Source organism: Nothoprocta perdicaria, unplaced genomic scaffold (genome assembly GCF_003342845.1).
Source record: "Nothoprocta perdicaria isolate Ctin4 unplaced genomic scaffold, notPer1 scaffold_147, whole genome shotgun sequence".
NCBI classification, from domain to species: domain Eukaryota; kingdom Metazoa; phylum Chordata; class Aves; order Tinamiformes; family Tinamidae; genus Nothoprocta; species Nothoprocta perdicaria.
In genome coordinates, this window is record NW_020454616.1 from 1364522 (window position 1) to 1389415 (window position 24894).

Sequence of the window (24894 nt, forward strand, 5' to 3'; positions counted from 1 at the left end):
CAGGCTGCCAGGGAGGCTGTGGAGTCTCCTGCTCTGGAGATCTTCCAAACCCGCCTGGATGCCGCCCTGTGCTCTGGGTGTCCCTGCTGGAGCTGATTGATTGAGCTGCTGGACCTGATGATCTCTGGAGGTCCCTTTCAACTGGGAAGGTGCCTCAGTCGTGTGGCACTGATGTAGTGGCATCAAAGTGCTGAATGCCAGAGAATCTGGCTTGATTTGTGGTCGCATGGAGCCATCTGATACGCTGTTAAACACCATATGTGACATGCCGAGACATGATGACTGTCTGCAAGTCTGAATCTGCAAGGCCCTTCTGACCCAAAACAGAATTTCTGGGAGAAAAAGTCCTAAATGGAGCTCGGTTATGGAACTGGATACTGTCTCCAGTTATGGTACTCCTGTTCTATGACAAATTAAATAATTTAAGTCTTGCCTGACGAATTTCTCCCTCTGGCTGCCTCCTAGTGCTGAGCGCTGCCCCGCAGGGCTGCCGGCGCCATGGGCCCGCCGGCGTTCGTCCTCGCGGCGCTCCTGGTGCACTGCGTCTTCCTGGCTTCCCTCTTTGACATCTACTTCAGCTCCCCGCTGGTGCACGGCATGGCCCCGCAGCGGGTCCCGCTGCCCGCTCCGGCCAGGCGCCTCGTCCTCTTCGTGGCCGACGGCCTCCGCGCGGACGCCCTCTTTGGACTGGATGGCAGCGGGGCGCCTCGCGCCCCTTTCCTCAGGTGAGTGCCTCTGGAAACGCTCCAGCGGTTGTTGTTCATTAGCATGGTGGTCTTCCAAGCTGCTGCTGTGTCTCACTGCAATAACGTGGTCTGGTTTAGGATGGTGAGAAGCTAACACACCACAAACGAGTGCTCGAAGCCTTTTCATCCGAGTGCTTAAAGTTCCTTGTTTTCTAATATCAGGGCAAATGTTTGTCAGTCAAGTAATTTCCAAGACTTAAAAAAATGAACAAAATTCAATAAGCCTACTCTTGCTTCCTAGCCTACCAATAAGCCTACTATTGCCAGTAATAGTACTGGTTTAGCTTGAATATCAGAACAAATCCAGGTAATCGTTTGTCTGGAGCTGTTACAGTGTTCCAGTCTGCTGTGGAAGTGCAAGGAAAATGCTCTGTGCTGCAGCACTTGTGGTGCACACGGCACAGAGTGGGGTTGCTTGCAGCTGCTCGTGCTGAGCTGCAGTGTTTCTGTAAGGTGCTAGATGCCCCTTGCAGCGGCTGCCACCTCCACATGAGTTTTCCATGCCTTCTTTTGGCAGTGCACTTCGTGGCTTCTCCAGAGCAGGTTTTCTTTATATTGGTAAAAGTGTTGGGCTTTGGCACAGTCAGCAGGCTGGGAATGCTGTAATGCCCCGTCACTAGCAGCAGCGATGAATAACAGCTAAGGAAGAGTTATACTGGATAATTTCCTCTTAAAAGTGTATCTTGAATTTCCTCAGATTCAGCAAGTTGGTGTTATCACGCCTATCTAAAAATAAAAAGACAAACCATATACCAACTTTCCATACCAGCCCCAGTGCTTAGGGAACCCGGGCAAGTTCACAGTTCTGCTACCTTTTCATTACGTTGTTTGTGGAGTTAGAGCAGACTTTTGTTTTCCAAAATCACCAGATTGAGACACTTACCTGCAAGGAACACATGGGGCCAGGAGGGGAGGAACTGCCTTTCAGCTGGGTCCATGTGTGGAACAGGCTGCCAGGGGAGCGTGCGGGGGCATCTGTGTGAGTCTCCCTGCCCATGAAGTCGCACACGTGTGTGTGTGTGTAAGAGCATGAAAGGAAAGCCTGTGGTGAGCTCCCCATCTGGGAAGGTGGAAAACCTGGTAGGGCTTGCGGCTCCCTTCCATTGCACCATACTGCTGGAGCTGGGAAGTGATCTTGTGTCTGCAAAGCCTTGAGCTGTCCTAAGATTATCTTGCCAAAGAGGCCGACGGCAGCAGATGCTGGTGGCTGGAACCAGCCTTTCTGTTGCTTTCCTCCAAGTGATTGCTGACTATTTGTCCATTTTGAGACAGCCCCGAAATATAAGCAGTTTTACATAAAAGCTCGTTATTGTATGCTCGTTCCAAAGTGTCAAGTATTAAGTCCGTTGCTCACTTTATAGCAGGAGGCAGCAGAGCAGCCAGACAACTTCTCATCTGGGTGGAACACTTGAGAACCACTTCTCCCTGTTAATGAGGAAAGATTATCATTAAATGAGCTAGGGCCCTTCTTGTCCTAACACGCTGGAAAACGGAAGCGAGTTTTTTAGTAGATGCATAAGATTATTCATAAATATAATCCATTATGCTTGGAGCAGATCACTGACGTGGTATGCCAACTCTTTGGTCTTTTCACCTACAAAATTGCTTCAAAAATGAGCACTTTCTGCAGCATCGAAAAAGCTGCAAGGACGCCTGGGCAGCGTCTTCTGAACTGCATTGCCATGGTGTTGAGAGCTGTGGGAAGACTTTTTTTCCCTTGCTTGGCACGTTTCAACTGTGTTACGGTGTCCTGACCGTTGTAGATATGGGTTGCTGTCTCTGCTATCAAGGAAAGTAATTTTTAAAAAGATTCTGTCCAGTAAAGGGTTTTGACATAGTTTTACATGACTAAATGAATTTTGAAAAGGTAAATGCCATTCTAGCTGTGCTGCTTCTACCTGACTTGTTTAGATTCTGTAATATAAAACCTGAAAAGCAAAGGCAGAGGATTGCTTTTCAACTTAATAAAATCAGTTTCTTACCTGTTGACACTGCAAAATGCAAGTAGGACCCAAACTTTTTTATTGATGTAGTTTTCCACTAATGCTAATGCAGTGTTTCAATAAGTCTCTATTAGAGAGAGGGGGGAAAAAGTTAGAAACCTTTTTATCTGATATTGAAATCCTTTTCCAAGTAATAATTGTTTTAAATATAATTTGTCTTACATCATAGGAGACCATAAACTAGGAGTATAACGGAGCATTATATCAGCTTTTTCATTCTACACTGTAATATTTGGGTTGTATTTTTGAAATAGGCCTGAAAATGTGAGATGAGTTTCAAACAGACAAACAAACAAAAACCTCAAATCCAGTCAGCTTAGTGTGGATCCTAGTGTTTTAAACTGCTTTGACTCTTATTTTATTACTGCAAAATGGGTTTGAAACAGAGTACACAGATCTTGCAATAAGCAGTTGAATGAAGTAAGGGTGTTCTCTGTTTGAGTTCACACAGAATCCCAGAATCTTCAAGGTTGGAAGGGACCTCTAGAGATGATCTAGTCCAACCTTCCTGCTCAAGCAGGGACACCTAGAGCATGTGGCACAGGGTGGCATCCAGGTGGGATATTTCATGTTTGGAAACCTTTTACTTCTATCTACTGATGGGCTGTGAGCACATGCAATTAAAAATAGCAAATTCTCTAACTTGCATTTTGAACAACAAAGCTCAGAAACGTCTACGTTTTTATCTTTTTCCTGTCTTTTTTCTTTAAATCTTGAGCATTAGTGTAAAGCATGTCTCATTTATTTTACCTTGCCCAGACTTTGGGCATTGAGTATTTCTTCCAGGAGATGGAGACAAGAAAACAGTGCACGGCTGTGCTCACTGCTCGCTCTCCGACAGGCTCCAGCTGTTCACGTCTCTAGTCTCTTATGCTTAGGCTTTTGTCCTCTATTTTCTCATCTTTTTATCAATTATTGCTCTATATATGCATGCTGTTAAGACAGCTAACACTTCCATATGTTTGATGAGGATGTATCCTCTCTCACTTTGGTGAAATTGCATCAAATATGGGGCTTGCCTGAATTCGTCCGTGTTTTTCCAATGATTTGCTGCTTTTGTTTTCCGTTGTTTCTACATCCTCTTGATGCTGACTTCCAAGATTGAGCACAGATAAAGAAGACAGACGTGGTTACAAGAGCTAATTATGATTGAACATATTTAATGAATAAAGGGACATTAATCTAGACACTTTCAGTCTTAATGGAAGGAACAAAGAAAACGCTATACCAGACAGTAGCAATCTAGTGGGAGGGGAAAAGTGAACTGTATTAGAAAAGAACCAAAAAATAACATTAATTCTAATTGTAGATAAACTTGCCTCTTTGAAGTGCTGATGGCCCCCAGTAGTAATGATCTCTGTCATTTGATTTGATCATCTACAATTCTGAATGACTTGCAGGTTAATATTCTGCTTGCATTGCTGCAGAGCAGTATACAGGGAAAAATTGTTTAAATTGGGTCTTTTTTTCATTTCTTGCTTAAGATCTACCTGTCACTCTTAGACACAATGGAGTGTCAAGCACTAACAACTTTTTTATCCTGTTTTCAGGAGTATTCTGGAGAATAACGGTAGCTGGGGGATCTCTCACACCCGTGTCCCAACCGAGTCTAGACCAGGCCACGTTGCACTGATAGCTGGATTTTATGAAGATGTCAGTGCTGTTGCTAAAGGTATGCTAGTTCTAAACCTTCCTATTTTGTCCTCCTCAGTAATGTGTTTTAGAGATGCAGTAGCTTTCTAAATCCTGGCATAATTGTTTATATACTAAGATTATCTGCAAAACATAAGCTTCTTATAGAAGGATATTGTTAACAGTGAATATTAACAGCAGAGAAAAAAATAGATTCACATGCTTTTACTTTAGAATAAGATACTATTTTGCAGCACAGTGAAACTTAAGTATAGTGGTCTTAAATTGTAAAAGCAGAGGTGCCTTACAGGCTGACTTCAGCAGTTTTTAATTATGATTGGGGAGATGGTTATGCAGATACCCATAAACAAGAAGTGAGCTGCAGCATTGGAACTGAACTGCCTTGTTAAGCTGAGCTAGAAGAAGGGAATTTGATTCAGTGGGGAATCAAAGCAGAAGCCCCAGCTCTGTGTTTCATCCAGGGAGGTGGTTGAGGGTTGGTAACGTGGAGCAAAACCTCATCTTTCTGACCCGCTGTTTCGCATGCAGCTCTGCCCTGTCCCAGGCCCAAACACTTGCAGGGTTGTGTGTTGTTTTTGGAAAGGGGAGGCGAGAGAGGAATTATCTGATGTTGTCCATGTTTCTAATCAAAAGGTTCTTCATTCTCCCATCTATAAATGAAGATTTGGCAGGAATGGCTGTTAAGAGCATCTCTGTCAACTGCCTTGTCATGGAAATAGAAAATCTTGAAGGTTTTATTGTGAAGGGGTGGAACATAGCTGTTAATGTGATATATGAGTGTAATTTATTGCCTGAAATCTTGAAAACTGAGCACAGAGGTCAGGCAGCAAGGAATATAGCATTGAGAAGAAATTTAGCTTTGGAGAAGGTAAAACAGCCCTTTTTTCTTTTTTTCTTTTTTTTTTTTGAAACCCTGCCTAATAGGCTTGGCTTAGGTTTTCAGCCCATTTCATATTGAATGGGGAACTAATTGCAAACAGACTGAAGCTGAAGTAACACTGAGACCTGCACTTTATAGTCCGTTGTCAAATAGTGGAGACTTTTGATGTGTTTTGCCTGCATTGTCAATTTTAACAGTCAGTGAGATGTTTTGGCAGCCCCACTGAAATCTGTGTGTGTGATGGGTGCTCTTGTATTTCTGTACCAGGCTGGAAGGAGAATCCAGTGCAATTTGACTCCGTTTTCAATGAGAGCAAGTATACTTGGAGCTGGGGAAGCCCAGATATTTTGCCAATGTTTGCCAAAGGTAAGATTTAATTTTTATGGATCTTTAATATGCATCAGGTAATAAAATAGAGTCTTACCGTTTTTAAGAGTTAAATGAAGTGAATGAAGCATTTCCACTTGGTGTATTTTCACCAGTCTTCACAGATTGTTATTTCTAGTTTGTGGATCCTTCAGTGGGTGGGGAAGAAGTAAGTTTTTAAAAAGGATATCCCTATGTGTTCCTTAGGCCTTACCTATTTCTGTTGACATACTAAAATAAAAAGACACCCGTAAAGGAAAGGACCTATTCTTTTCTTCCTTGGTTTGTTGTTGAACATCAAAGCTCTGGTTTGCTGCCACGCAGCTAGGGCTCTTCCTTCTCTTCCTTGCAGCCAAAGTGAATCAGCTGATGGAGCTGGAGCTGTCCCCTTTTATGGGCCTGATCTGGAGCAGTGGCTTAAGGTGGATTTGTTCAGAGCAGCCACGTGCAGAGAGCAGAGCTGCACATGAGCCTCGGTATCGTCACTGGCGCTGACATCTTGCCCCTTGTGGGCAGCATGTGGCCAGTCTCTGTCAGCCCAGGGCACTTGATCCCTGATGGGCACGATGTGGTTGTTAAACAGCATTCCAGCCTTCTAAAGAGCCTCAGAATTTAATCTCATTTTGTTGGTGGAAAAATGTGGATATATGCACCATTTCCCTCGATCTCAGAGTAAGGCTAGGAAAGCTGAGAGAGGTCCAAACTATGGGCAAATCCAACTGTTGTATTTAGATATCAATAGTCACAAACTAGAAAGAAATGATAGAATAGCACTAGAATCTAATTTTATAAAAAATATATATATATTTTCTTCTCATGAGAATTTTTGAACTTTATCTCAAATTTAGTTTCTTTTAACCTGCTGCCCCCATACTTCCCACACACTCACCTCTTTTTATGTTCCTGGATTGATAGTCATAACAGTTTATGATGAGCTATCAAAATATCTCCTCCTGATAACTTTGATAATATATACTTTCCCAGGACCTCTGATTGCAGTTTGTGTTTGGGACTCTTGGCTGGGATGAGGGGAAAGGTAACAGTACGCTACCCTTGGGCAGATTATTTACATTTCTTGGAGCCATGTGTTCTTGGGAAACTATTCCTCAAATTCAGGAAATTCCCAGAGCCCCGTCCTTTAACCAGTCTTATTTGAGTGAGGAGATAAGCAGAGGACTGGAAGCAGCCTTGATGTTACTTGGAGGACTATACAAGAGTAATAACTACAGCTCCCATGTGTTTAAAAATATGGCTTGTTCTGAGCAGGCTCCAGTAGTTGGACTTTAATTCTTTTTTTTTTTTTTTTTGCTCTCCCCAAAAGTCCACTTTGCATGGCCTGTAGCTACAGTGCTTGAGGAACACTTAGCGTAGTGCTGTATTTGAAAAACAGTGGCTGCCTTAAAAAAAGGATTGCACTGTCTGTGCAGTTTGTTAGTGCTGTTAGGAAATTTCTAAAGCATCTTCAAAACTAGACTTTGTCACTTTCTAATGGTTCAATATGGTACCTGACACAAAACTAGCCTGCAAATTCTGGCTCTATTTTTCGTAACTATTCAGGACTAGAATATGTATAATTTCCTAGAGAAGCTTTGTGCCCTTGAAGTTACCTGGAAATAAGGTACTTAAACATCTGTACTTTATTTCTAGAATGCTCTTTCAGATTTTGAAGTTTTCTTCTAGACTTGCTAGAAGTTGAGATTTGACCTATCCTGTTTTATCATGGATCAGGGCTCCAGAGTCACAGTGAGTTGAGCACTGAAGCTGGGTTTCTGCTGAGGGAGGTAAATACAAACCCTGTGCACCCAGGTTGTTGCTTACTCCATGAGTTCCCATTCCCTCTCCAGAGCATTAGCCGTAAGGCTTGTACGGGTCATTGCTTAGCTTGAACCCTGAGCAGGTGCTATAAAGACCATGGAGACAGTAAAGCCAACAAGATTCCAACTTAGGCTGGGATTATTCGGGAGAGACTGTGCACCTGAGTGTCTGAATACGAGCAGACCTGCCGTGCAGTGCTGCAGTTCATTGCTCCTGCCGTGTGCTGGTGCAGCACAGATTCCTCACCCTCCCTCTGCTCCGAGCTTCTGTTGAGCCACAAAAGGCATCAGACCCAGGGGCTGCCTCGCTAGCTCAGGACATTCTTTTTTTGCAAGAGGGAATCCTTGCAAAAGGATTCTCTCATCCTAATACTTGAATCTTGATATTGAGGGCTGAGAAAACATGCTGAGTGGAGGCCTGCAGCAGGGATGGCTGGTGTCCGGGGTAGAAGTTTATGGTATCCAGTTATTTCTGTTAGTGCAGGTGGTGGCACTGAACCCAGTAAAAGTTTCAGGATTCCTTCTTCTTCTCTTTGCCTTCTTTGCTGCCCCCTCCCATTTTCCCCAGATTTAAAGGAAATATCAGGCGCACTGCTGTCTACTACCTTTCACAAAACAAGTATGAAATATTTTAAGTGGTGGATTGAGTAGCCTGTGTGTTTCCTCCCGTTTCCATCTGCTAACTGCTTCAAAACTTCCCTGTGATTGCTCCACTTAGCCAAAGCTTTTATCTGTATGAATGTGGTGTTGGATGGTTTTTCCTCTGGGATCCATAAGACGTAGATGTGCTCCTTTACTGTGTACTTTCCATTTAGCTCTCTCTTGCTGCCCTTGGTGTGGTACCCCCCAGAAGAGCCGTCTTTGAGGGTTCTTGTAACACTGCACAACATCAGTACAGAACCTCCTAGAGCATTGGTCCTTCTGGCAGTCCATGGCTTATTTCTTCTTCCTTCATCCTCTCTCTCTGCCAAGTTGATCTCCTTAATGATTTTTGTTTTAATGCCTTGGAGTATTTTTTCCCCTTTTCTTTCAGACTGAGAAACTGCCATGAGTATTCTGGGTTGTGAGTAGCAGTAGCATCTCCTGAGGGATGGGAGAAACTTTCTGTGTTAGCTTCCATCTTCCTGGACAGAAATACCTGCCATACACTTACATGGGTTTGGAAATCATCTTGGAAAAATAGCCCTTTAAAACTGGGCTCAAACTCTACAAAACTGCATTATATAATTGCCACATTGAGCAAATTGGTTGGATTGTCTGGCTATCTCCTTGCAGAAGAACATTTCTCCTTTGGGAGTTTGCATAGCCGTAATGGAACTAGCATCTGCAAGCTTTAACAGTGAGGGCAGCCACCGGCTGAGGAATGGCATTAAACCTGCCTAATTTCAGAGCTTTCCAGGATCTCAGAAATTCACTTCCTTATAGGTCTTAGTCTTTTTATCTCCCCCTTCCCTACTTCACTATCTTTACGCTGTGTCCAGAGTGAAGTTGTCTTGCCCAGATGCTGTGTTTTCGAATCAGAGGGCCTCCTGTTGAGCTTTATGCCAGTAGCTCCCTCTTTCATATTGCAGAAGCACGTTTTAAAGTTACAGACCTTGAATTTTGTCTTTATATAGTTGTCTGCTTGGTTTTCAGCACTGACTTGTCTTCCAGGGTTGATACAGAGTAGTTAAGTCGCACTGATGCTGTTCCTTTCCTCACCTGTGCTGTATGACGGCAGGACACTTATGTATTTCGGTTTAATAACTAAATCTTAAGAGTCAGGGATTCTGATACTGTGATTCTGTGATTCTCTCAGGTGATTGCTAAGCAGCATGTCCTAACATGACCCTTTTATGCTCAAATGAGACCCTGGGTGCTTAGCTTCCTCTCCCGAGTTTCCCAGGGAAACTCCTTTCTTCAAAGTTAAATGCTTTGCTTTATTTGCTTTAATTGGATTTTCTTCTATCTGCTTTTCCATACTTTTTCTTCACCTGAATCTAAAGGATAACATTGACTTAGAGATGCTGATAAGCTAATGACTTAAAGTACTAAGGCTTCAAAGCACCCAAACGATGGAGTAATTTAAACTAAAGGAAAAAACATTTTTTTCTCTTCTATCTTCTTTCAGATTGTCATTTTTGATGTGTTTCTGCTCCTGGATATTAATATTTGTGTCCTCTCAATTAAGAGAAAAGGAAGAAAACTTTTTACTGTATTATATCTATATTGTTTTTGCAGGTGCTAGTGGAGATCATGTTTATACATTTTGTTACACAGCAGAAAGTGAAGATTTTGGAGCACAAGATGCAGCGAAGCTTGACAGTTGGGTTTTTGATCATGTTAAGGTGAGTAAAGACCCCTTTTATGCCGCCTGTGCATGAAAAGCACAGCTGGAAGATGATGTTAATTATCGTTTTCTCTGTAGATCTCGGAAGTATCAAATTTATGAAAAATCTGTTGTTTGGGTTAATAATTAAACAAATGCTTGAATTGATTATCATTGTTAGTGTACTGAAAAATTAAAGGAAGCATTTGTCATTCAACACTAATCTTAAAAAAATACACTTTAAAAATACTGTGTTTTCCTCTGACATTTGCATATGCTCTGCACCCCATCCTTTTGGAATATTGCAAGCCCTTCACAATCTTGGATGTGTCAATGAGTCTCGATTATGACAAAGCAACGGAGAATATTCTTCTTGACTAATTTCTGCTCTAACTATAAAGTGTTAAGGTGATACGTGCAGGTGTCCCTTCCCTGCTGTGACTTGCACAGAGGAGCCCGAGCTGGCTGTGTCCTACAGGCAGCTTGGGCCCTGAGGCAGCCTGACTCCCTGCCCTGTGCTGTGCTCTGCTGACTCAAGCCAATGCTCATCCATGGACTGGTCATTTTTTGTGATTCCCTCTCCATACGTATTCGTATCCCAGTACATGTAGGTTGGATTTTAATTATTGTGAAGGCCTGGCTTTGTGTTGTGCTGTGCCTTCCCATTTGACCAGGATAATGAAATGTTGGTAAGTGGGTATTGGCTTAACTGTTTGTATCAGTGGAGCAATTAGAGGAGTTTTGACTTTCTGGATCTCATAATAACGTTGAATGCAATTTAAGATTTAATAAAGCTTTCCCACAGGCTCTCTGGACTGCACTAATGCAAGCCAAGGGTGAGTCTGCTTTAAAGAATGATGTTGGTGGAGAAGGATTCATTATAATTTGCTAATTCTGAAAGAGATGATTTTTCTGAGTCTGCAAGTGGAAAGATAGTTCTTTGTAATTGCCGTCCTCTCCCTGAATTTGCACTTTTACTGGGTTACATGTTGTAAAGTGTATGAATAATACAAAACAAATTAGACTTTTAATTTTACTTGAATAATTGCTGTCTTAAAGTTACACCCTGCTGTGAGTTGGAGTTGCCCAAGTGTTTGAGGGTGGTACCATCCTTTTTGCTTCAAAACACCTTACAGCATTTCTTCTTTCAGATTAAAATTAAAGGCACACTGATGACTTCCTGCTTGGAACCATCTTCTTTATTTTAAATACGTATTTTGCCTAGCTGCATTTCATGGTGTTGAATGGGTAGGACTTGACTGCCTAGTCCAAAGCCTCCATTCCACTAATCATCACTTCTATTGCACGTCGGTGATTGCTCCATGAGCATGAAAGCTTGAGGCTCACCAAAACTGAGGTCGCTCTGCTGTAAATCCAGCAGCTACACCAATAACAATGAGAATTTGAATTTGAAATCTGCTTTGACTAAAATCTTTCTCCCTCACCTGTTGCCTTTTGTCTCAGTTACTAAATGGCAAATCATCTGACCATGTCTTGAGCAAGGTGGTCCCGAGATTTCTGCTTCCTATTCCTAGGACAGGAATATTCCTTCCTTCTATTCCTTCCTATTCCTTCTTTCTGTTCCTAGGACAGGAATAAAATGGGTCCTAAAGTTTGGGACTGTGAGCTCTGGCATCCTCAGGTTGCTCTTTCTCTCTCTTTAATGCTAACCAACAATAACCTGGTTGGGACGGAGACCTGTGAACTGTAGCTAGTTTATATTGTACGGATCAGAAGCGGACTGCTTATAAATCATGACTAGAGGGAAGAAAATTTATTGATGCTTTGCAGTTCCTCTTAATGCTTGTTGGACAAAGTGTCCGTCACTCTGACCCAGACTTTTTTCTTCCTCTGGCAAACTGAGATGTTTTTCTTTTTTTCTTCTTTTTTTTAATTTTTTTTTTATTTATAGATAGGTTAAAACTCTTTGTGGAGTTGTATTATTCTGTGGCAGTGATTTGGTGATGGCTCCAGAACCAAATGGATGTGGAGTGGATGGAGCATTTTTGCCAGAAGCCTTCAAAATAATTGCGGGACTAAGCAGAATTTGCCTGGATGTGGCAAGTGTTTTACTTGGATCATGCTTTTCCATGGGCTTCTGCTAAGGAAAAAAATAGGGAGAAAAATATTGAAAGACCAGATTCTCAAACATTTAAAAAAAAAAGGTTGTTTTTTTTTCTTTGCATTTCAGATGCATTAAATTGTTTTTCTCAAAATACTTAACATTGAACATTTAGTTCAAACTGATTAAAATATCCCAGGCACTCGGGCAGTTTTGCAAATGAGAAAGTATCAATAATGCACATCAAACTGCAGTTTAATTTCTTAGACCTCTCTTGACTTGGACATGGGTGTGGACAAACAGATGCAAACATTTCTCCTCCTTTTTTTTTTTTTTTTTGAATACACTACTTTTGTTCTCCCTTTGGTGTCCCCATTGAGCATGGAAGGGCCTGGCTGAGACTTCAGTCTTTCTCTTCTAGGTAGGGTGGGGATGGGACTTGAGAACTGAGTGATGTTAAGCTCCAAATATCTGCAGACACAGTGTCATGTCTTGATGCTAATCTCTGCAGCTGGATTTCAACATGCGTAGTTCTAGCAAGCAGCACAGTGGTTGAGTGGTTTTTATTAAAGTAAGTGTAGCAACCTTGTGCATGAGCAAGCTCAGTTGATGTGATGTATCTGTTTAACCTGCCTTTGTACATTTTAGTTTGCATCTAAAAATTGGCCCACCTATTTAAACCCTTGCATGCAGACACATCTGCACTGCTTTAATCAGCCAATTTGATTACATTGTCTTGGATTTGTGTGTGGAGGGGCTTTAGGCAAGAGCAGGTTTGTGAGGTCTCTCTCCTTATGCATCCATGCAGTCAGTAAATATATTGGTTGTATAAAAGGAACCCGTTTCTAAGGAGGACTCTCTCAGTGGGAGCAAACGGTCCCCTCAAACGTCTATGAAGCCTGCATGTTTTTCAGATGCCAATATAAATAATGTATCTGCTAGACCTTTGGAGTCTCATCTTCTACTTTTGCTTTCCCCTACCCAGGAAGGGATATGATACAAAGATTTTCTATGCTGCTATTAGACAATTGTAACCAAAGTTCTTGAGTGATATTTTAATTAGTACTTGTATTATAATCAACCATCTCTTTTGCTTGTTATCGTGGGTCTTATTAGACTGTGTATCTGTGTAGGTAGGACATTATTTGTTGATATTTTACAGAAAAGTGAGAAGCTGGTTGGAATTCTGGAGATGCATCATCTGCTCCTCATAAAACTTTTCACAAATATATTTTAATGCCACAGAAAATGTAGCTTGGCTGGGAGCTCTGGAGGCCATACAGTCTAATCGTCTGCAGGAGGTCCAGTTAGAACAGCTTGCTCAGGCTTTGCCCAGCCAACTTTGAGCTTCCTCAAGGACAGAAACTCCACAACCTCTCTGGACATCTGTTCCAGTGTCTGATTACACTCGTGGTTTTCCTTTTCTGACTGGAATTCAGTGCTTTGAATTGACTGTACCGTCTCATCCTCTTTCCAGTCATTTCTGAGCAGAGCAGAGGCCGTCTCCATCCTTCCCCACCCTCGGCCTCCCAGAAGGTAGTTGTAGGCAGCAACTGGGTCTTTCTGTAGCCTTTTCTCAAGGCTAGAAAACTTAATTTCTTAATGTAGATCATATTCTTAATTTCTCTCTTAATGTAGATCATATTACAACTCCCAACTTGTTTTGGTGTCACTGTGCTTACATATGCAAAGGAGGTAATATCACTGAAGAGAACAACTGGAAGGTTGAAGGGGACATGAAAAATATCAAGACAAAATGCTGTAGTTAGCATTACAGCCGTGGCTTGGAAATTAGTGTCAAGTAGGCCTTAAGATTGCAGATAATGAGTACTAAGAAAAAGATGCATTTAATATGCTAAAAGGGCATATAAGGTTAGTGTTGGTAACCACTACAACAAGAGGAAGTGTTTATTGCCCTTCTTGTTTGTCCTCTTGCGAAGCCATCACCTCTGTCAGCCTGAGACAACTCCTTGCAGTGAACTTCCCATAGGCTTTTTTTCAATAAACTCTTCTACAAATGTTCTGCGGGATAAAGCTTGCTGTTTGCTCTGGGAAAAGATGCTGCGTCTTATATTACACTCTCCTTCCTTTTGTTGTCTTGCTGTTAATTAGCGTGAGGTTAGGGGAGCTGTGCTGACTGCTGCTGCTCCAGGTCAAGAGGTTTCTTGTGCCTAGGGACATGAGGTATCTTTGGAATGTCATGGGAACCCGTTGAGTGGAAAAGAAGGCCTTGCTTTGCTCCTGGAAAATTTTAGTTGTTCAATTAGTCTTTGCTGGAAAAATATACCTTTCTTAAAACCTTTCTTTAATGATGTTAAATCTTATTTAACGTAATGTTTCATTTCATTTAACATCATTAAAACTTTTAAAAGTTTTAAATTCAGGAATTTACTGTTCATCTGCTTTGAAATATTATTGATGTGCCCTGGGAGGTTTTTTCAGTCTGCAATTGAATGCGTGCAGGTAGACTGCTGTGGGAAACTGAAACCTCTTAAAAAAACCCCATTACATTACTATTAAAAATCAGATTTTTTTTTTTTGGTATTCTTATTTTAAATAACTCTGGACTTTAGTTATATCTCTTTTGGAGAAGAGTTGAAGTTGAGAACATGATAGAGCTTGCACGTGATTGGCAGTCTGCAGCTTGTGTGCATTCAGAAAGTCTTTGTTTTCTTGAGTTTGCTTTTATTAAGGTGGAATCAAGTATTTGCACGGTTTCCTGACGAAGCTGACAGTGGTTTTCTTGCTGCCAGCTTGGTTTTCCTCTTGATGCAGTGACTTTGGTTTATATAATGTTTGAGCTTCGTCTTTTTTGCTTTTGAGCCGAATCCTTCGCAACGCTGTTTCCTTGGGCAGTGCTGCCGTTGGGGAGATGATGCTGGAACAGCTGTCTGTCCACATCTTGCGTTGCTGTGATGTGGCTCGTCTGCAGCAGAATGGCCATGTTGAGACCCATGCCCCCTGGCATCAGCCTCAGGATGCTCAAGTGGGCCATGTGCAAGGCAAATACGTGTCCTTAGTCCACCTATTAAATACAAAGCACGAGGGGTGTGTTTTTGTTCTGTTTCACTTTGGTTTATACCAATGACTATAGCTTGGTGCCTCTGTCTTGCAGAGCCTGTTTCCAAAGCAAGAGTGCTTCAGATCTTTGCTTCTAGCTTTAAATCAAGAACTGGATGGAAATGGAAAGCCATAAAAGGAGCTCAGGAATGGTGTACAGCCATGCTAATGTGTGAGGCAAAGAAGGGGGGAGGCAGTTACCTGCTATCACTGTCTAAAAAACTAAAATAAAAACAAGAGTTGGGAAGTAATCAATTTTTCTTTCACAGCTCAAATAACTGCTAGTATTGAGACATGAAAACAGCTGCATTTTAGTTTTAATAGGCTGCCTGCCATCTTTTTCCTTTACAATCAAGTTAATATCTTGATGTCTTGTTCCATACAGGACTTCTTTACTTCTTCCAGAAATAATCAAACGTTGTATTCTGCACTAACTGAAGAAAAAGTGGTTCTGTTCCTGCATTTGCTAGGTATAGACACAAACGGGCATGCTCATCGGCCAAACTCCAGGTAATTTGAGAAACTAAGTATAGCTTTCCTATTAGTGTTGAATGCATGCCCCGAACTCTTTTTTTTCCTTTTTTTTTTTTCCTCAACTGTTTTTCTTAACAGTACTATTTACCAAGACAAAAACGTGACTTGTCTTGATGAGTTTCTATCTTAGGCCACAGAAGTCATTATGACTACTCATGCTCTTAATTTTTTTTTGGCGGGTGGGGGGGGTGTCGCTGTTTTAAATCTTCATGTATGAAGTGACTAATGTTACTGTTTTGCCTTGCACTTCGTAATGCTCCTTCAGTCATATCTGATTTTTAGCAGTAAAGGTGTGTGGGCATTACAGTTTTAAATGTAAAAGTGGAAGCAGTTCTTGAATTCCATCTATCAAAAACAAAAAAAAAGTTGAATTTACCAAAACCAAAAAGTTTAGAAATAATAATGCAGCCCTGCTTTAGCTTTACTGGGTGACTAGAGAGAGGAGAAAAAAAAACACAAAAAAGGTTTAGATCAACTTAAAATGTGCTTTCTTTTCACTCTTGAAATGCTCTGAATATAGAATTCTGTATTTTTCTCTTGCATGCTTCAAAATCTCCACCCTAATTTCTTATACTACTGCAAAGTTTGGACTTGCTATGTGTCTCATGTATGTCTTATTTTAAAATTAGTATTTTACAGGCACATTTTTTTTAAAAAGTGCACAGTCTTTGCTTTGTAAATTCTGTATCTGATAGTCAATTACTAGCTTCAAATAACTTTCAAAACTCACAATTTCGAGTTTCTGTTTCCTGGAATTCCTTTAAGTTTTGGCATTCGCCTTTGATTGCCTAATCGCTATGACTGATTAAATTATAGTCATCAATCAATGACTGATGGGATTTGAAACATAAATAAGAGGCCCTCTGAAACTGTAGTTTCAGGAACCTTAAAACTGCACAGTGATAAAGCAGCATCTCATCTAAGAATTGGAGAAAGAGATTTCAACTCTAGGATGCCTTTTGTTACCTTAAGGTCCTGTGAAGGACCATGTTGTCCGTAATCATGGGACTAGGTAGGATAACTCGCTGTCCAAGAGCCACCTTGATTCTAATATTGTTTTTCTCCTTTTATTTTTTATTTTATTTTTTTACAGGGAATACAAGGAAAATATTAAAAAAGTTGATGAGGGTGTGAAAGAAATTGCTTCAATGCTTGAAAATTTTTATGGAAATGATGGAAAAACTGCATTCATCTTAACTTCTGACCATGGAATGACAGATTGGGGTGAGCCGTTTTAAACACTGATAGTGAAACTTACTGGTGAATACCTGGAGTGGGATTAGAGGTCTGTTCCTTCAGAAGGTTTGAAGCATTTGCTTTGATTTAAGCCGTTTGCTTTGATTTAACATCCTAGATTTGGCCCTTTTATGAAGCCTATGTGAATTAGGAAAGAAATACAGGGCTGAAAGGGACCTCAGCAGCCCTGTGAAAAGAGAGATTGATATCTGGGCTGCAGAAAGAGTTAATAGGGTAGAGCTCAACACATTGAGCAGCTGCTAGTGAGTGAGTCAGAACCAAGAGAATGGGAGAAAAAAACCCTAAATACCACTTTTATCAGAGCCTCCCTGAAGGAAGCTCGCCTGGGCAAGAGGTGCTGTTTTGCTTGGCTGCTAACAGCAAATCTGGGCTTGCTCAGAGCCCCATGGCACAGAAATTTTCAGAGCACTTTGTTGCTCTGAGGTGCCTGGCAGAGGTGAGGGGAGCCAGAAAGATGGAGACCAACTTTGTGTCTCTCTGCTTGTTTTGTCCCTTAGGCCCCGCGGGGAAGGACAGGGCTGCTGCGTGGCCTTTCCAGAGGGGGCTGGAGCCAGGGCGTAGGTGCAGGGGCTGGAAGCACCAGGAGGGGAGCGAGAGCCGGGCAGATACCCGCCGGGGGTGCCTGGGAAGGACCTGACCACAGTGGGCAGTGACTTGAGGCACTCGGGGCATCGCTAGGCTGGGGCAGGGCAGGGAGAGTTTCCTGGGGTGAACTTGTTCAGACAAACTCCCCACTCTGCCCTGAGATCTTTAGGAACTTTCCTGTCCATGCTTGAAGTTGATTCATGTGAGGGGAGGGAAAAAAAGACTCCCTTAATGCCATAAACACAAGGATACCATTTAGGATACCAATTAAACTTTAATTTTCAATTAAGTTTTAGAAGGGTTAAATTACACTTTTATATTGTTTTTATCTCGGAAGGGAAAGTGCTTACAGCCATGTTCTTTGATCTGCTCAGATTTTTCCCCTTTCAATATTCTTGCTAGCCTTTTAAGACATTAGTAGTAGCTCTGCAAAAGGACAAGTTCATTTGTAAAACCTCAACTACCTATCTTTGTAAACATTAATAAAACAGTAATTCTGCTTCATTTCAAACAATAAAAAGTAAGAGATATTTAACAGTCTAGTGAGGCAGCAGTAGTGCTGTCATAGAAGCTGCAAAGTAACCGTAACCTTTTTTGCTAGTAAGCAGAGATGAGAGAGTGCTGTGGTACTATTTTCAGGTTTCTAAGAGAATATAAGTGGAAAATGCATGAACTTTTTAGTGGAAATTTTCCCAAAAAAAAAAAACGAGCTAAAGAAACAAAAAAACTCCCAAAAGTCAATACTTCAGCTTTGGAAGAGAAATGTAAATTAAAAAGACTCTAATAATGAAAGTACACTTGCTTTGAACAGAAAGTATCAAATGCAAGTGTCAAATGCAACAAGTTCCTTGTTGCAAGCAGTCAATGTGATTCTGTGAAAGAAAGCTTATGCATCAATCACAAATCTCATCTGTCCCTCTCCCTACACCTGCAAATAAATAAATAAATAAAAGATGAAACAGTTTCCCAGCTCCATCTGCTTCTAACTTTGGAGGTGAAGTAGTATGGACAGACTCTGGATATAGAAAAACTTGGAAGTAAAGCAAAATAAATGGATAAATGGCCAGATAGAGCACTTGATAATTCTGAGTTGCCCAAAAAAAAAAAAAAAGCTCTAGGGAGCACTAAACCCTGACAAGTTTGGTGCCTGGCACTTGTAGAAATTTTCATCTGCTTGGTGTACCTGTAGCTATTAATATCTATTCTTTTGAACCAGGGATGCTTTGGGGGTGGTCATGGCAAAACTAAAGGCCACAAGTTTTCTGTGTTATCCTAACCTTTTCACATGGATAGGATGCGGATTTGTCCTGATATCAGGGATGAAAAAAGTATCTATTTACTTATTCAAAATTGTCATAATTACTGTCAGCCTATTTGCCAAACAGGCCATTAGAGTATTATTTAGAGCTGTCACTTTTAATAAAAGATTTTAATTCCAACATATATATATATAAAAAATATTTCCTGCTTTATTTCGAGCTATCCCTTCGTATTTTTTCCTTCCCGTACGGTCAGTGGGCAGTGGGGAGGCCCAGCGCCCCGTTCCCAGCGCGGCCGCGCCTGTGGGGACGGGCCAGGTTATGCAGCCGGGCCTGGCGGGGCCTCCATGGCCGGAGGCCGCACCGCCTCTCGGGGAGGCCTCCTCCTCTGCGCGGCCCTCCTGCCGCTTTCCCTGTGCATCCAGCCTCTTGCTCCCCCTTGCTTCCCTCCGTGGTGTCCGTCCTTCGCAGCACGCCAGTGAGAGCCCAGCGCATGCTGAGGGGCCCCGCAGGCTCCCCCATCCATGACTGTCTCTGGCGCGGCCAGAGGAGGCCCTGCTCCCTCGGCCTCCCTGCCCAGCAGCTAGGCACCTGTCTTGCTCCAGCCGGTCCACGTCTCTGCTCTGTTGGGGGACCCCACGCTGGATGCGAGAGGCCATGTCACGAGCGCCCAAGAGAGGAGATAACCTTTCCCTTCAGCTCTTGTCTTTGCCAGGGTTAACATAGGCCATGCTGCCCTTGGCCCTCGCTGCTGCCAGCACATGCTGCTGCCTCCTGCTCAGCTCGTGTCTGCCAAGGCCCTCAGCTCCTCCTTGCAGGCTTGTGTGTCTCTATATGTACATATATACACCTTTATGTGTGTGTGTATGCATGTATGTGTGGGTATGTGTATGTATGTGCATACACATATGCATACCTGGAAAGTATTCAAATACCTGCAAAGACCAGAACCTGCTTCTGCTTAGCGTGTAGGTTAGTGTTGGTAGGTGAACCCTGATCAGCTTTGCTGTCAGTGCATCTAGAAGAGCAGCTAAGGAAAAGGTAGTGAAAAGTACTTCTGGTGAGCTGGAGAAAAGAAGAAAAGACGTTAAGGCTAATCTCGTAGTCTTTGAGAGCTTCTGCTCTGTCATAGTTTTCTCTGTGACTCCCATTTTGTTTAAGGAAGAAAAAGCATGATTTTATATGAGGAAGCTTAATGACATCAAAATTGACTTTAGTGAGTGCAAGAGCAAACCCAAAGGAGAGGCGCTGCACCCCAGCCAGCAAGCTGAAGGGTTGGCTCAGTAGCCTTTTAATTAGATCTGTAACTTCAGCAACTGCTGCTTTTTTTTTTTTTTTTTTTTCCTCCTGCAATTATCTCCAGATGAAGATGGACACCAGGTTTTAGAAACAARAAGTCTCTKAGKKAAKAKAKCWTAKCTAKACCTGGTACAACCCCGAAACTAGGAGTTGTGGGCAAAGACAGAGAATGCCCCTGCTAGGGGGTTCCTTACAGCTGGATTCTCTTACCAGACCTGGGTCTGTATGTTCTCAAGCTTAAAAGGAAGCCAAGCGGTTGTTTCCTTTCTGCCATAGCAATCATTCTACATTCAGTGTCAGCCCTATTCCCAGTGTCACCTGGTTCTGTAAAATAAACTCACATGCATGAGTGTATGCACATATATAGATATGTACATGCACAAAGATGGAGGTAGAGTCTATACACCCAAAATGTATAATCCTGTAAAGTGTGAAGTGACGGCCATAGATTTTGTATGAGCATCTCCTTCCCTCCAGGACTGGCTTCTGCCACTGCTGTGGTACCTCAGCTGCTGAGCTGAGTGATCAACAGATCCTTCAAGCTTGTGTAGCTGCTGCCGAGATGTTGTATTTATTAAAGCTTTCTCCTTTTGGCAGCTGATAAATTAATTTTGAGGAAACCAGTTTCCCCAGGGAAGGAAGTCATGTTTTATCAATTTTTAAGGAGTACACTGCTGGGCTTTATAAATGGTAAAACTTAACTTGCATCTGTAGGAAAGTGTGACTGTCATTATGCACATTGTCTCTTGTTTTTGAAATAGAGGTCTAATCCTTATCTAAGTGCCAAAGAGGTGAGTTTTGTGTAATTTTAGGCACACATTTCATTTTGCACAAATGTGTCGTGTCTGGTTTCCATGGAACCCTCAGGATAGTCACGCACACACTGCTTGAGCAGTGAGCACCTCTCCACCTTTCCAATGCTTCTATTTTGATTTCTGTTTCTGTATTTTAAAAATGAAGAGAAGAAAAAACTGTTAAAACACCTTGTATATTTTTATAGACTTGATTTGCTTAAATGCCAGCAATTCCCACCCTATAACTTGGATTCATTCTCAAATAGCAGAAAATAAGTTGTGAAGCTAGGGAGGTTCGTCTCTAACAGAAGCTTAGATATATGTACTTTATTTTGCTTTTAAGCACAGTGCATTTTGAATTTTGTTTACAGTAGTTTCGATTTTGTGCACCTTAGGATCCCATGGAGCTGGCCATCCCTCAGAGACCTTAACACCTCTGATTGCTTGGGGTGCTGGAGTGAATTACCCACAGAGGGTTGCATCCCAGTTCTTTGAAGACAGTTTTTTGCAAGGTATGTAAAATGCAAAACTTGAAGTGCAAAATTTTGGTTGAAGGGCAGTGTTTAACCCTTACACCTGTTTGGCTTCACCAAGTGGCCTCACTTGGTGAGGCCACTCCTTACTAAGGAAGCTTAATTCTTAGGTAGCCTTCTAGAGGTTAAAAGCTATTTGTACAGAAACATAAAACTTGGCATGTCCTAAGCCCCTTTCCCAGCTTAACAGGAGAGCCCTGGGAACTTGCCAGGGGCTGGCTTGCCTCATTTTAATCCTTGTGGCTCTTGTGGAAATGTAAACAGTCTTTCTCAGTAAAAAGTGACGTGGCTCTTCTCTGTTATTTTTCTTCCTTGGAGTTTATTTAAAAGGAGTAGATATCATTTTTTTTTTCCTTTTAACCTATTTAATATTTCAAACATAATAAATAGTGGCTTATTGGAGCATTTCTGCAATTTAAACAATCCATGTGAAAAACTGTGTAAACCCTTCCTTTTATATATGCTCTGGTTTTGGAGCCTGCTTTGCTTCTGAGTGTTGAATCTCTTTGGTTATTACTCAGGATCAAGGAGGTAATGGCTTTCTGTTTTTATTGCATTGCTTATCAAGCTACGTTAGAGGAGAGAAAACAGGCAGCAATGTCTTCAGGCCTGAGGTTTCAATTCCACCTTGCTCTTGAGGAATCACTGTAGCTAGGACTCTATAAACATGACTTCTTAACTCTAGATCCTGCCAATGTTTCACTTTCTGTGGTCACTGGCTGGTATAAGATTACAGCATCTCTAATAGCTCTAAAAATAAGTTGTGGAACAATGGAAAATAGAGTGGAAGTGACTGATTTGATCGTGCTTACGATGGATTATCTGTTAGTATCTTTAAATGTCAGTCCATAATAGTTGATTTTTTACAGCTGTCGCAGTTCTTTTCGTTCTCGGTGGTTTTGGTACAGACCTCTGCATCTGGTTGCAAGTAAGGATGAAAATGCTGTGAGAGCATTTGGAAAGGATGAAATAGGTACTGAGCTGACATCCAGGTACAGATGGTAGGATTTTCAGCTGTTACCTGTTAGAAAATGTTTGCTCACCTATGGGAGGGAATGTCTGCACCGTCTTGTGTCCCCCTGGATAGTCTTGCACTGGTTTAAAACAGACAAACAAAAAACTCCACAATTCCCCCTTCCTTACTTACTCTGCAGTAAGGGGCTTATTCTGCAGTCTTCTGTCTGAAAAGCCTGGTCTAAGTCCGCTTCGAGGCTCCGTTCACAGCTTTGTAATTGCTGGGAGTAATGTTGAGAATACCCTCTGGTTGCTGAGTGCTCCCTCTCTGCGGCAGGCCGTGGCAGCTCCCGGTACGCTCTGCGGCTTGCCAACAGAGTGGCTGTTTTGGCACTTCTGCAGGTCGGTACAGAGAACAGCTCCTGCACCAAGATACAACAAGGTACAACATCACGAGTGTTTTCTTAAAGCTGAGAAATGAAAGACAAGATGTTAGTAAGAAGTCTCAGTGACGTTCTCTGTGTTTGCCTCTTCAGCTCCTTCTCCAGGAGAAGCTGAAACGGTTTGCAGGAAAGGCGAGCTCTGTTGCTGTAGGTGCCCAGTTTGCATTTGACACGGCATGCATCTGTATTCCAAGTTCCTGCATCCACTGGCAATCCTTCCTACTTTCTCCAAGTTAGGAGTTCATGGAAACAGCACATTATTTTTAGAGCTGACCAGCTTATTCTCCGTTCAGTGCAAGCTGGCTCTGGGACGCTCAGTGAATTGTCTCCTTTCTCCCCATGCCCAGCAAGGGCACGTGTTCCCAGAGGCAGTGCCTGCAGCTGAGTCTGGGTCTGCCCAGTCTGCCATGGGATCACAGGGTGGTTGAGGTCGGAAGGGACCTCTCAAGATCATCTAGTCCAACTCCCCTGTTCCTGCAGGGATGCCCCGAGCACGGGGCAGAGGAACGAATGTGTCCCTCAGGGGGCTTGAGGTCAACTAGAAGATGCAGCAGATAGAGCACAGCCTGTTCAGCTTATGGTGATACAGAGGAAGGGGCTGTGGCCCCCTTGTTGGCATGAGCTGTGGCTCTTCCATGGAGGAAAGATGGGGTAAAGAAAGGAAACAGCTAAACTCCATTTTGAAGTAGCTTTCCACCCCCAAAGAAAGCACAGAATCAGACACTTTCTTCTTCCTTTCCTATGAGGTTGATGGTGAGCAGAAAAATGCTGGTTTTGAACCAACTTTTTACATGCTGTGCCACAGCTGCAGGGGCCAAAGGGACATTTGTTTCATCTGTGCTTTGGGCTTGTTGTGATTGCTAAATCACTGAACTTTTCCCTTGAGCTTGCTCTTGGCCAGCATTACATATGGCAGACGTGTGAAGTATGTTTACCACCCTGTACCAGTATATGGGACCTTGGGTTAACCTTTTTAAAAACTATTTAAGAGATTTAAACAGATTTTCTCCTCAACCTGCCTTGGTATCTTCCAGTTGGCACAGAGGTAATACATCACTTCATGCTGTATTGAAGAAGAAGGAAGAAAATTCAAAACACTTGGACTTTCTTCAGCTGTTCTGGGTCACAGTTGCTGCCTGCAATTTATGCTGAGGGATAAAAGAAAATGTGAACTGAAATGGAAGTGTTTTACTCTTTCTGCCTGTTGAGTTCCATCTATAAACCCTCTTGAGCTAGGATCCGAAAGCCAAATTATGATTTTCTTTAGTAGCAGCACGTTACAAAAAATGGCAACAGGATATTACATGTCAACTGAATTATCCATATGAAATCTATGTAGATTAATTATTCACGTGTTTTCTTGTTTCTTGTAGAATGGAAACTGGAGAACTTCAAGAGGCTGGATGTCAATCAGGTATTAAACATGCCTAATTTACTAGGTCATAAACTTTGTTTTTTACATCGTAAGTTTTGTGTGATTTAGACTAGTGGAAGGAACATGAATGAGCGTTCCAACAGACATAACATTTTCCTGGAATGTGTTACGTAATGTTAAATGAAGAGCTGCAGGAACTGCCCTGAGACTAAACATAACATGAAAAAAGCTTTAATCGTGTTTAACGGACGTGGCAAGTGCATATAACAACCCTTCCTGAAGAAGACTTCTCACACCATTCTGAACGGTTTGGGCATATGGCACTGTAGAGAGAATGCAGAACAATATGCTAGCTGCTCCTTGAAAGCTTGACGCCAGTTACCTCAGCAGTGCTTTGAATAGCATGTAATGTCTTCAGAGTAAGTGCCCCCCTAAACAACAAAAAAGCTTTGGAAATAATTTATAATGTTTTCCTTCTGCTTTCTACTTTGAAAGCATTTTAGAAGGGAGCTTGTGCTTCCTCTTCTGTGCATCCTGGGGAATGCCCAGCTGAACACAAAGCCTGGTCTCATGCCTGGTCTACTTAGTGAGCACCTTTACAATGCTGTCAAGCTGCCTATTTGTGTGTTCAGTGTGGCTTTCCACCATTTTGGTGTCTGTGCTTTTTGCCACTTTTTTTTTCCAGATGCTGCTATCATTATTAAATCATTTTTTGCCGTGGTCTTGGATTATGTGTGGGGCTTTTTCTGCATGTGTGTTTTATTTTGTTTCGTTTTTCTTTTGTGATTAATCCCCAGGCATGTGGTAATTCAGACAAGTATTTAGCATGTTCCTGGAAAGGAAGAAAAGAGTGAACTTTTTAACCTTTGGTTTTGAAGCAGCCACGTTTTTATAGTGTTTTTCCTATAACACATGGCACGCATGCATGCACATACCCAGAAACTCAGGCTCATATGTTAAAGTTTGGGA

At 42.1% G+C, this 24894-nt stretch overlaps 1 protein-coding gene across 2 annotated transcripts in view; it reads left to right on the forward strand.

Annotated features, from left to right (window-relative positions):
* The first annotated feature begins 480 nt into the window (after positions 1 to 480).
* The window catches only part of PIGN (phosphatidylinositol glycan anchor biosynthesis class N), an 83429-nt gene continuing 59015 nt past the window's right edge, over positions 481 to 24894 (forward strand). The window contains exons 1-8 of one of the 2 annotated variants that reach the window (XM_026034562.1): positions 481 to 725; positions 4300 to 4421; positions 5550 to 5648; positions 9683 to 9789; positions 15278 to 15402; positions 16520 to 16650; positions 21016 to 21132; positions 23924 to 23964. In XM_026034562.1, the coding sequence (XP_025890347.1) occupies positions 499 to 725; positions 4300 to 4421; positions 5550 to 5648; positions 9683 to 9789; positions 15278 to 15402; positions 16520 to 16650; positions 21016 to 21132; positions 23924 to 23964 (969 nt within the window). In that variant the 5' untranslated portion in view covers positions 481 to 498. The remainder of the gene's footprint in view (positions 726 to 4299; positions 4422 to 5549; positions 5649 to 9682; positions 9790 to 15277; positions 15403 to 16519; positions 16651 to 21015; positions 21133 to 23923; positions 23965 to 24894) is intronic. The other variant, XM_026034561.1, reaches the window with a different exon arrangement.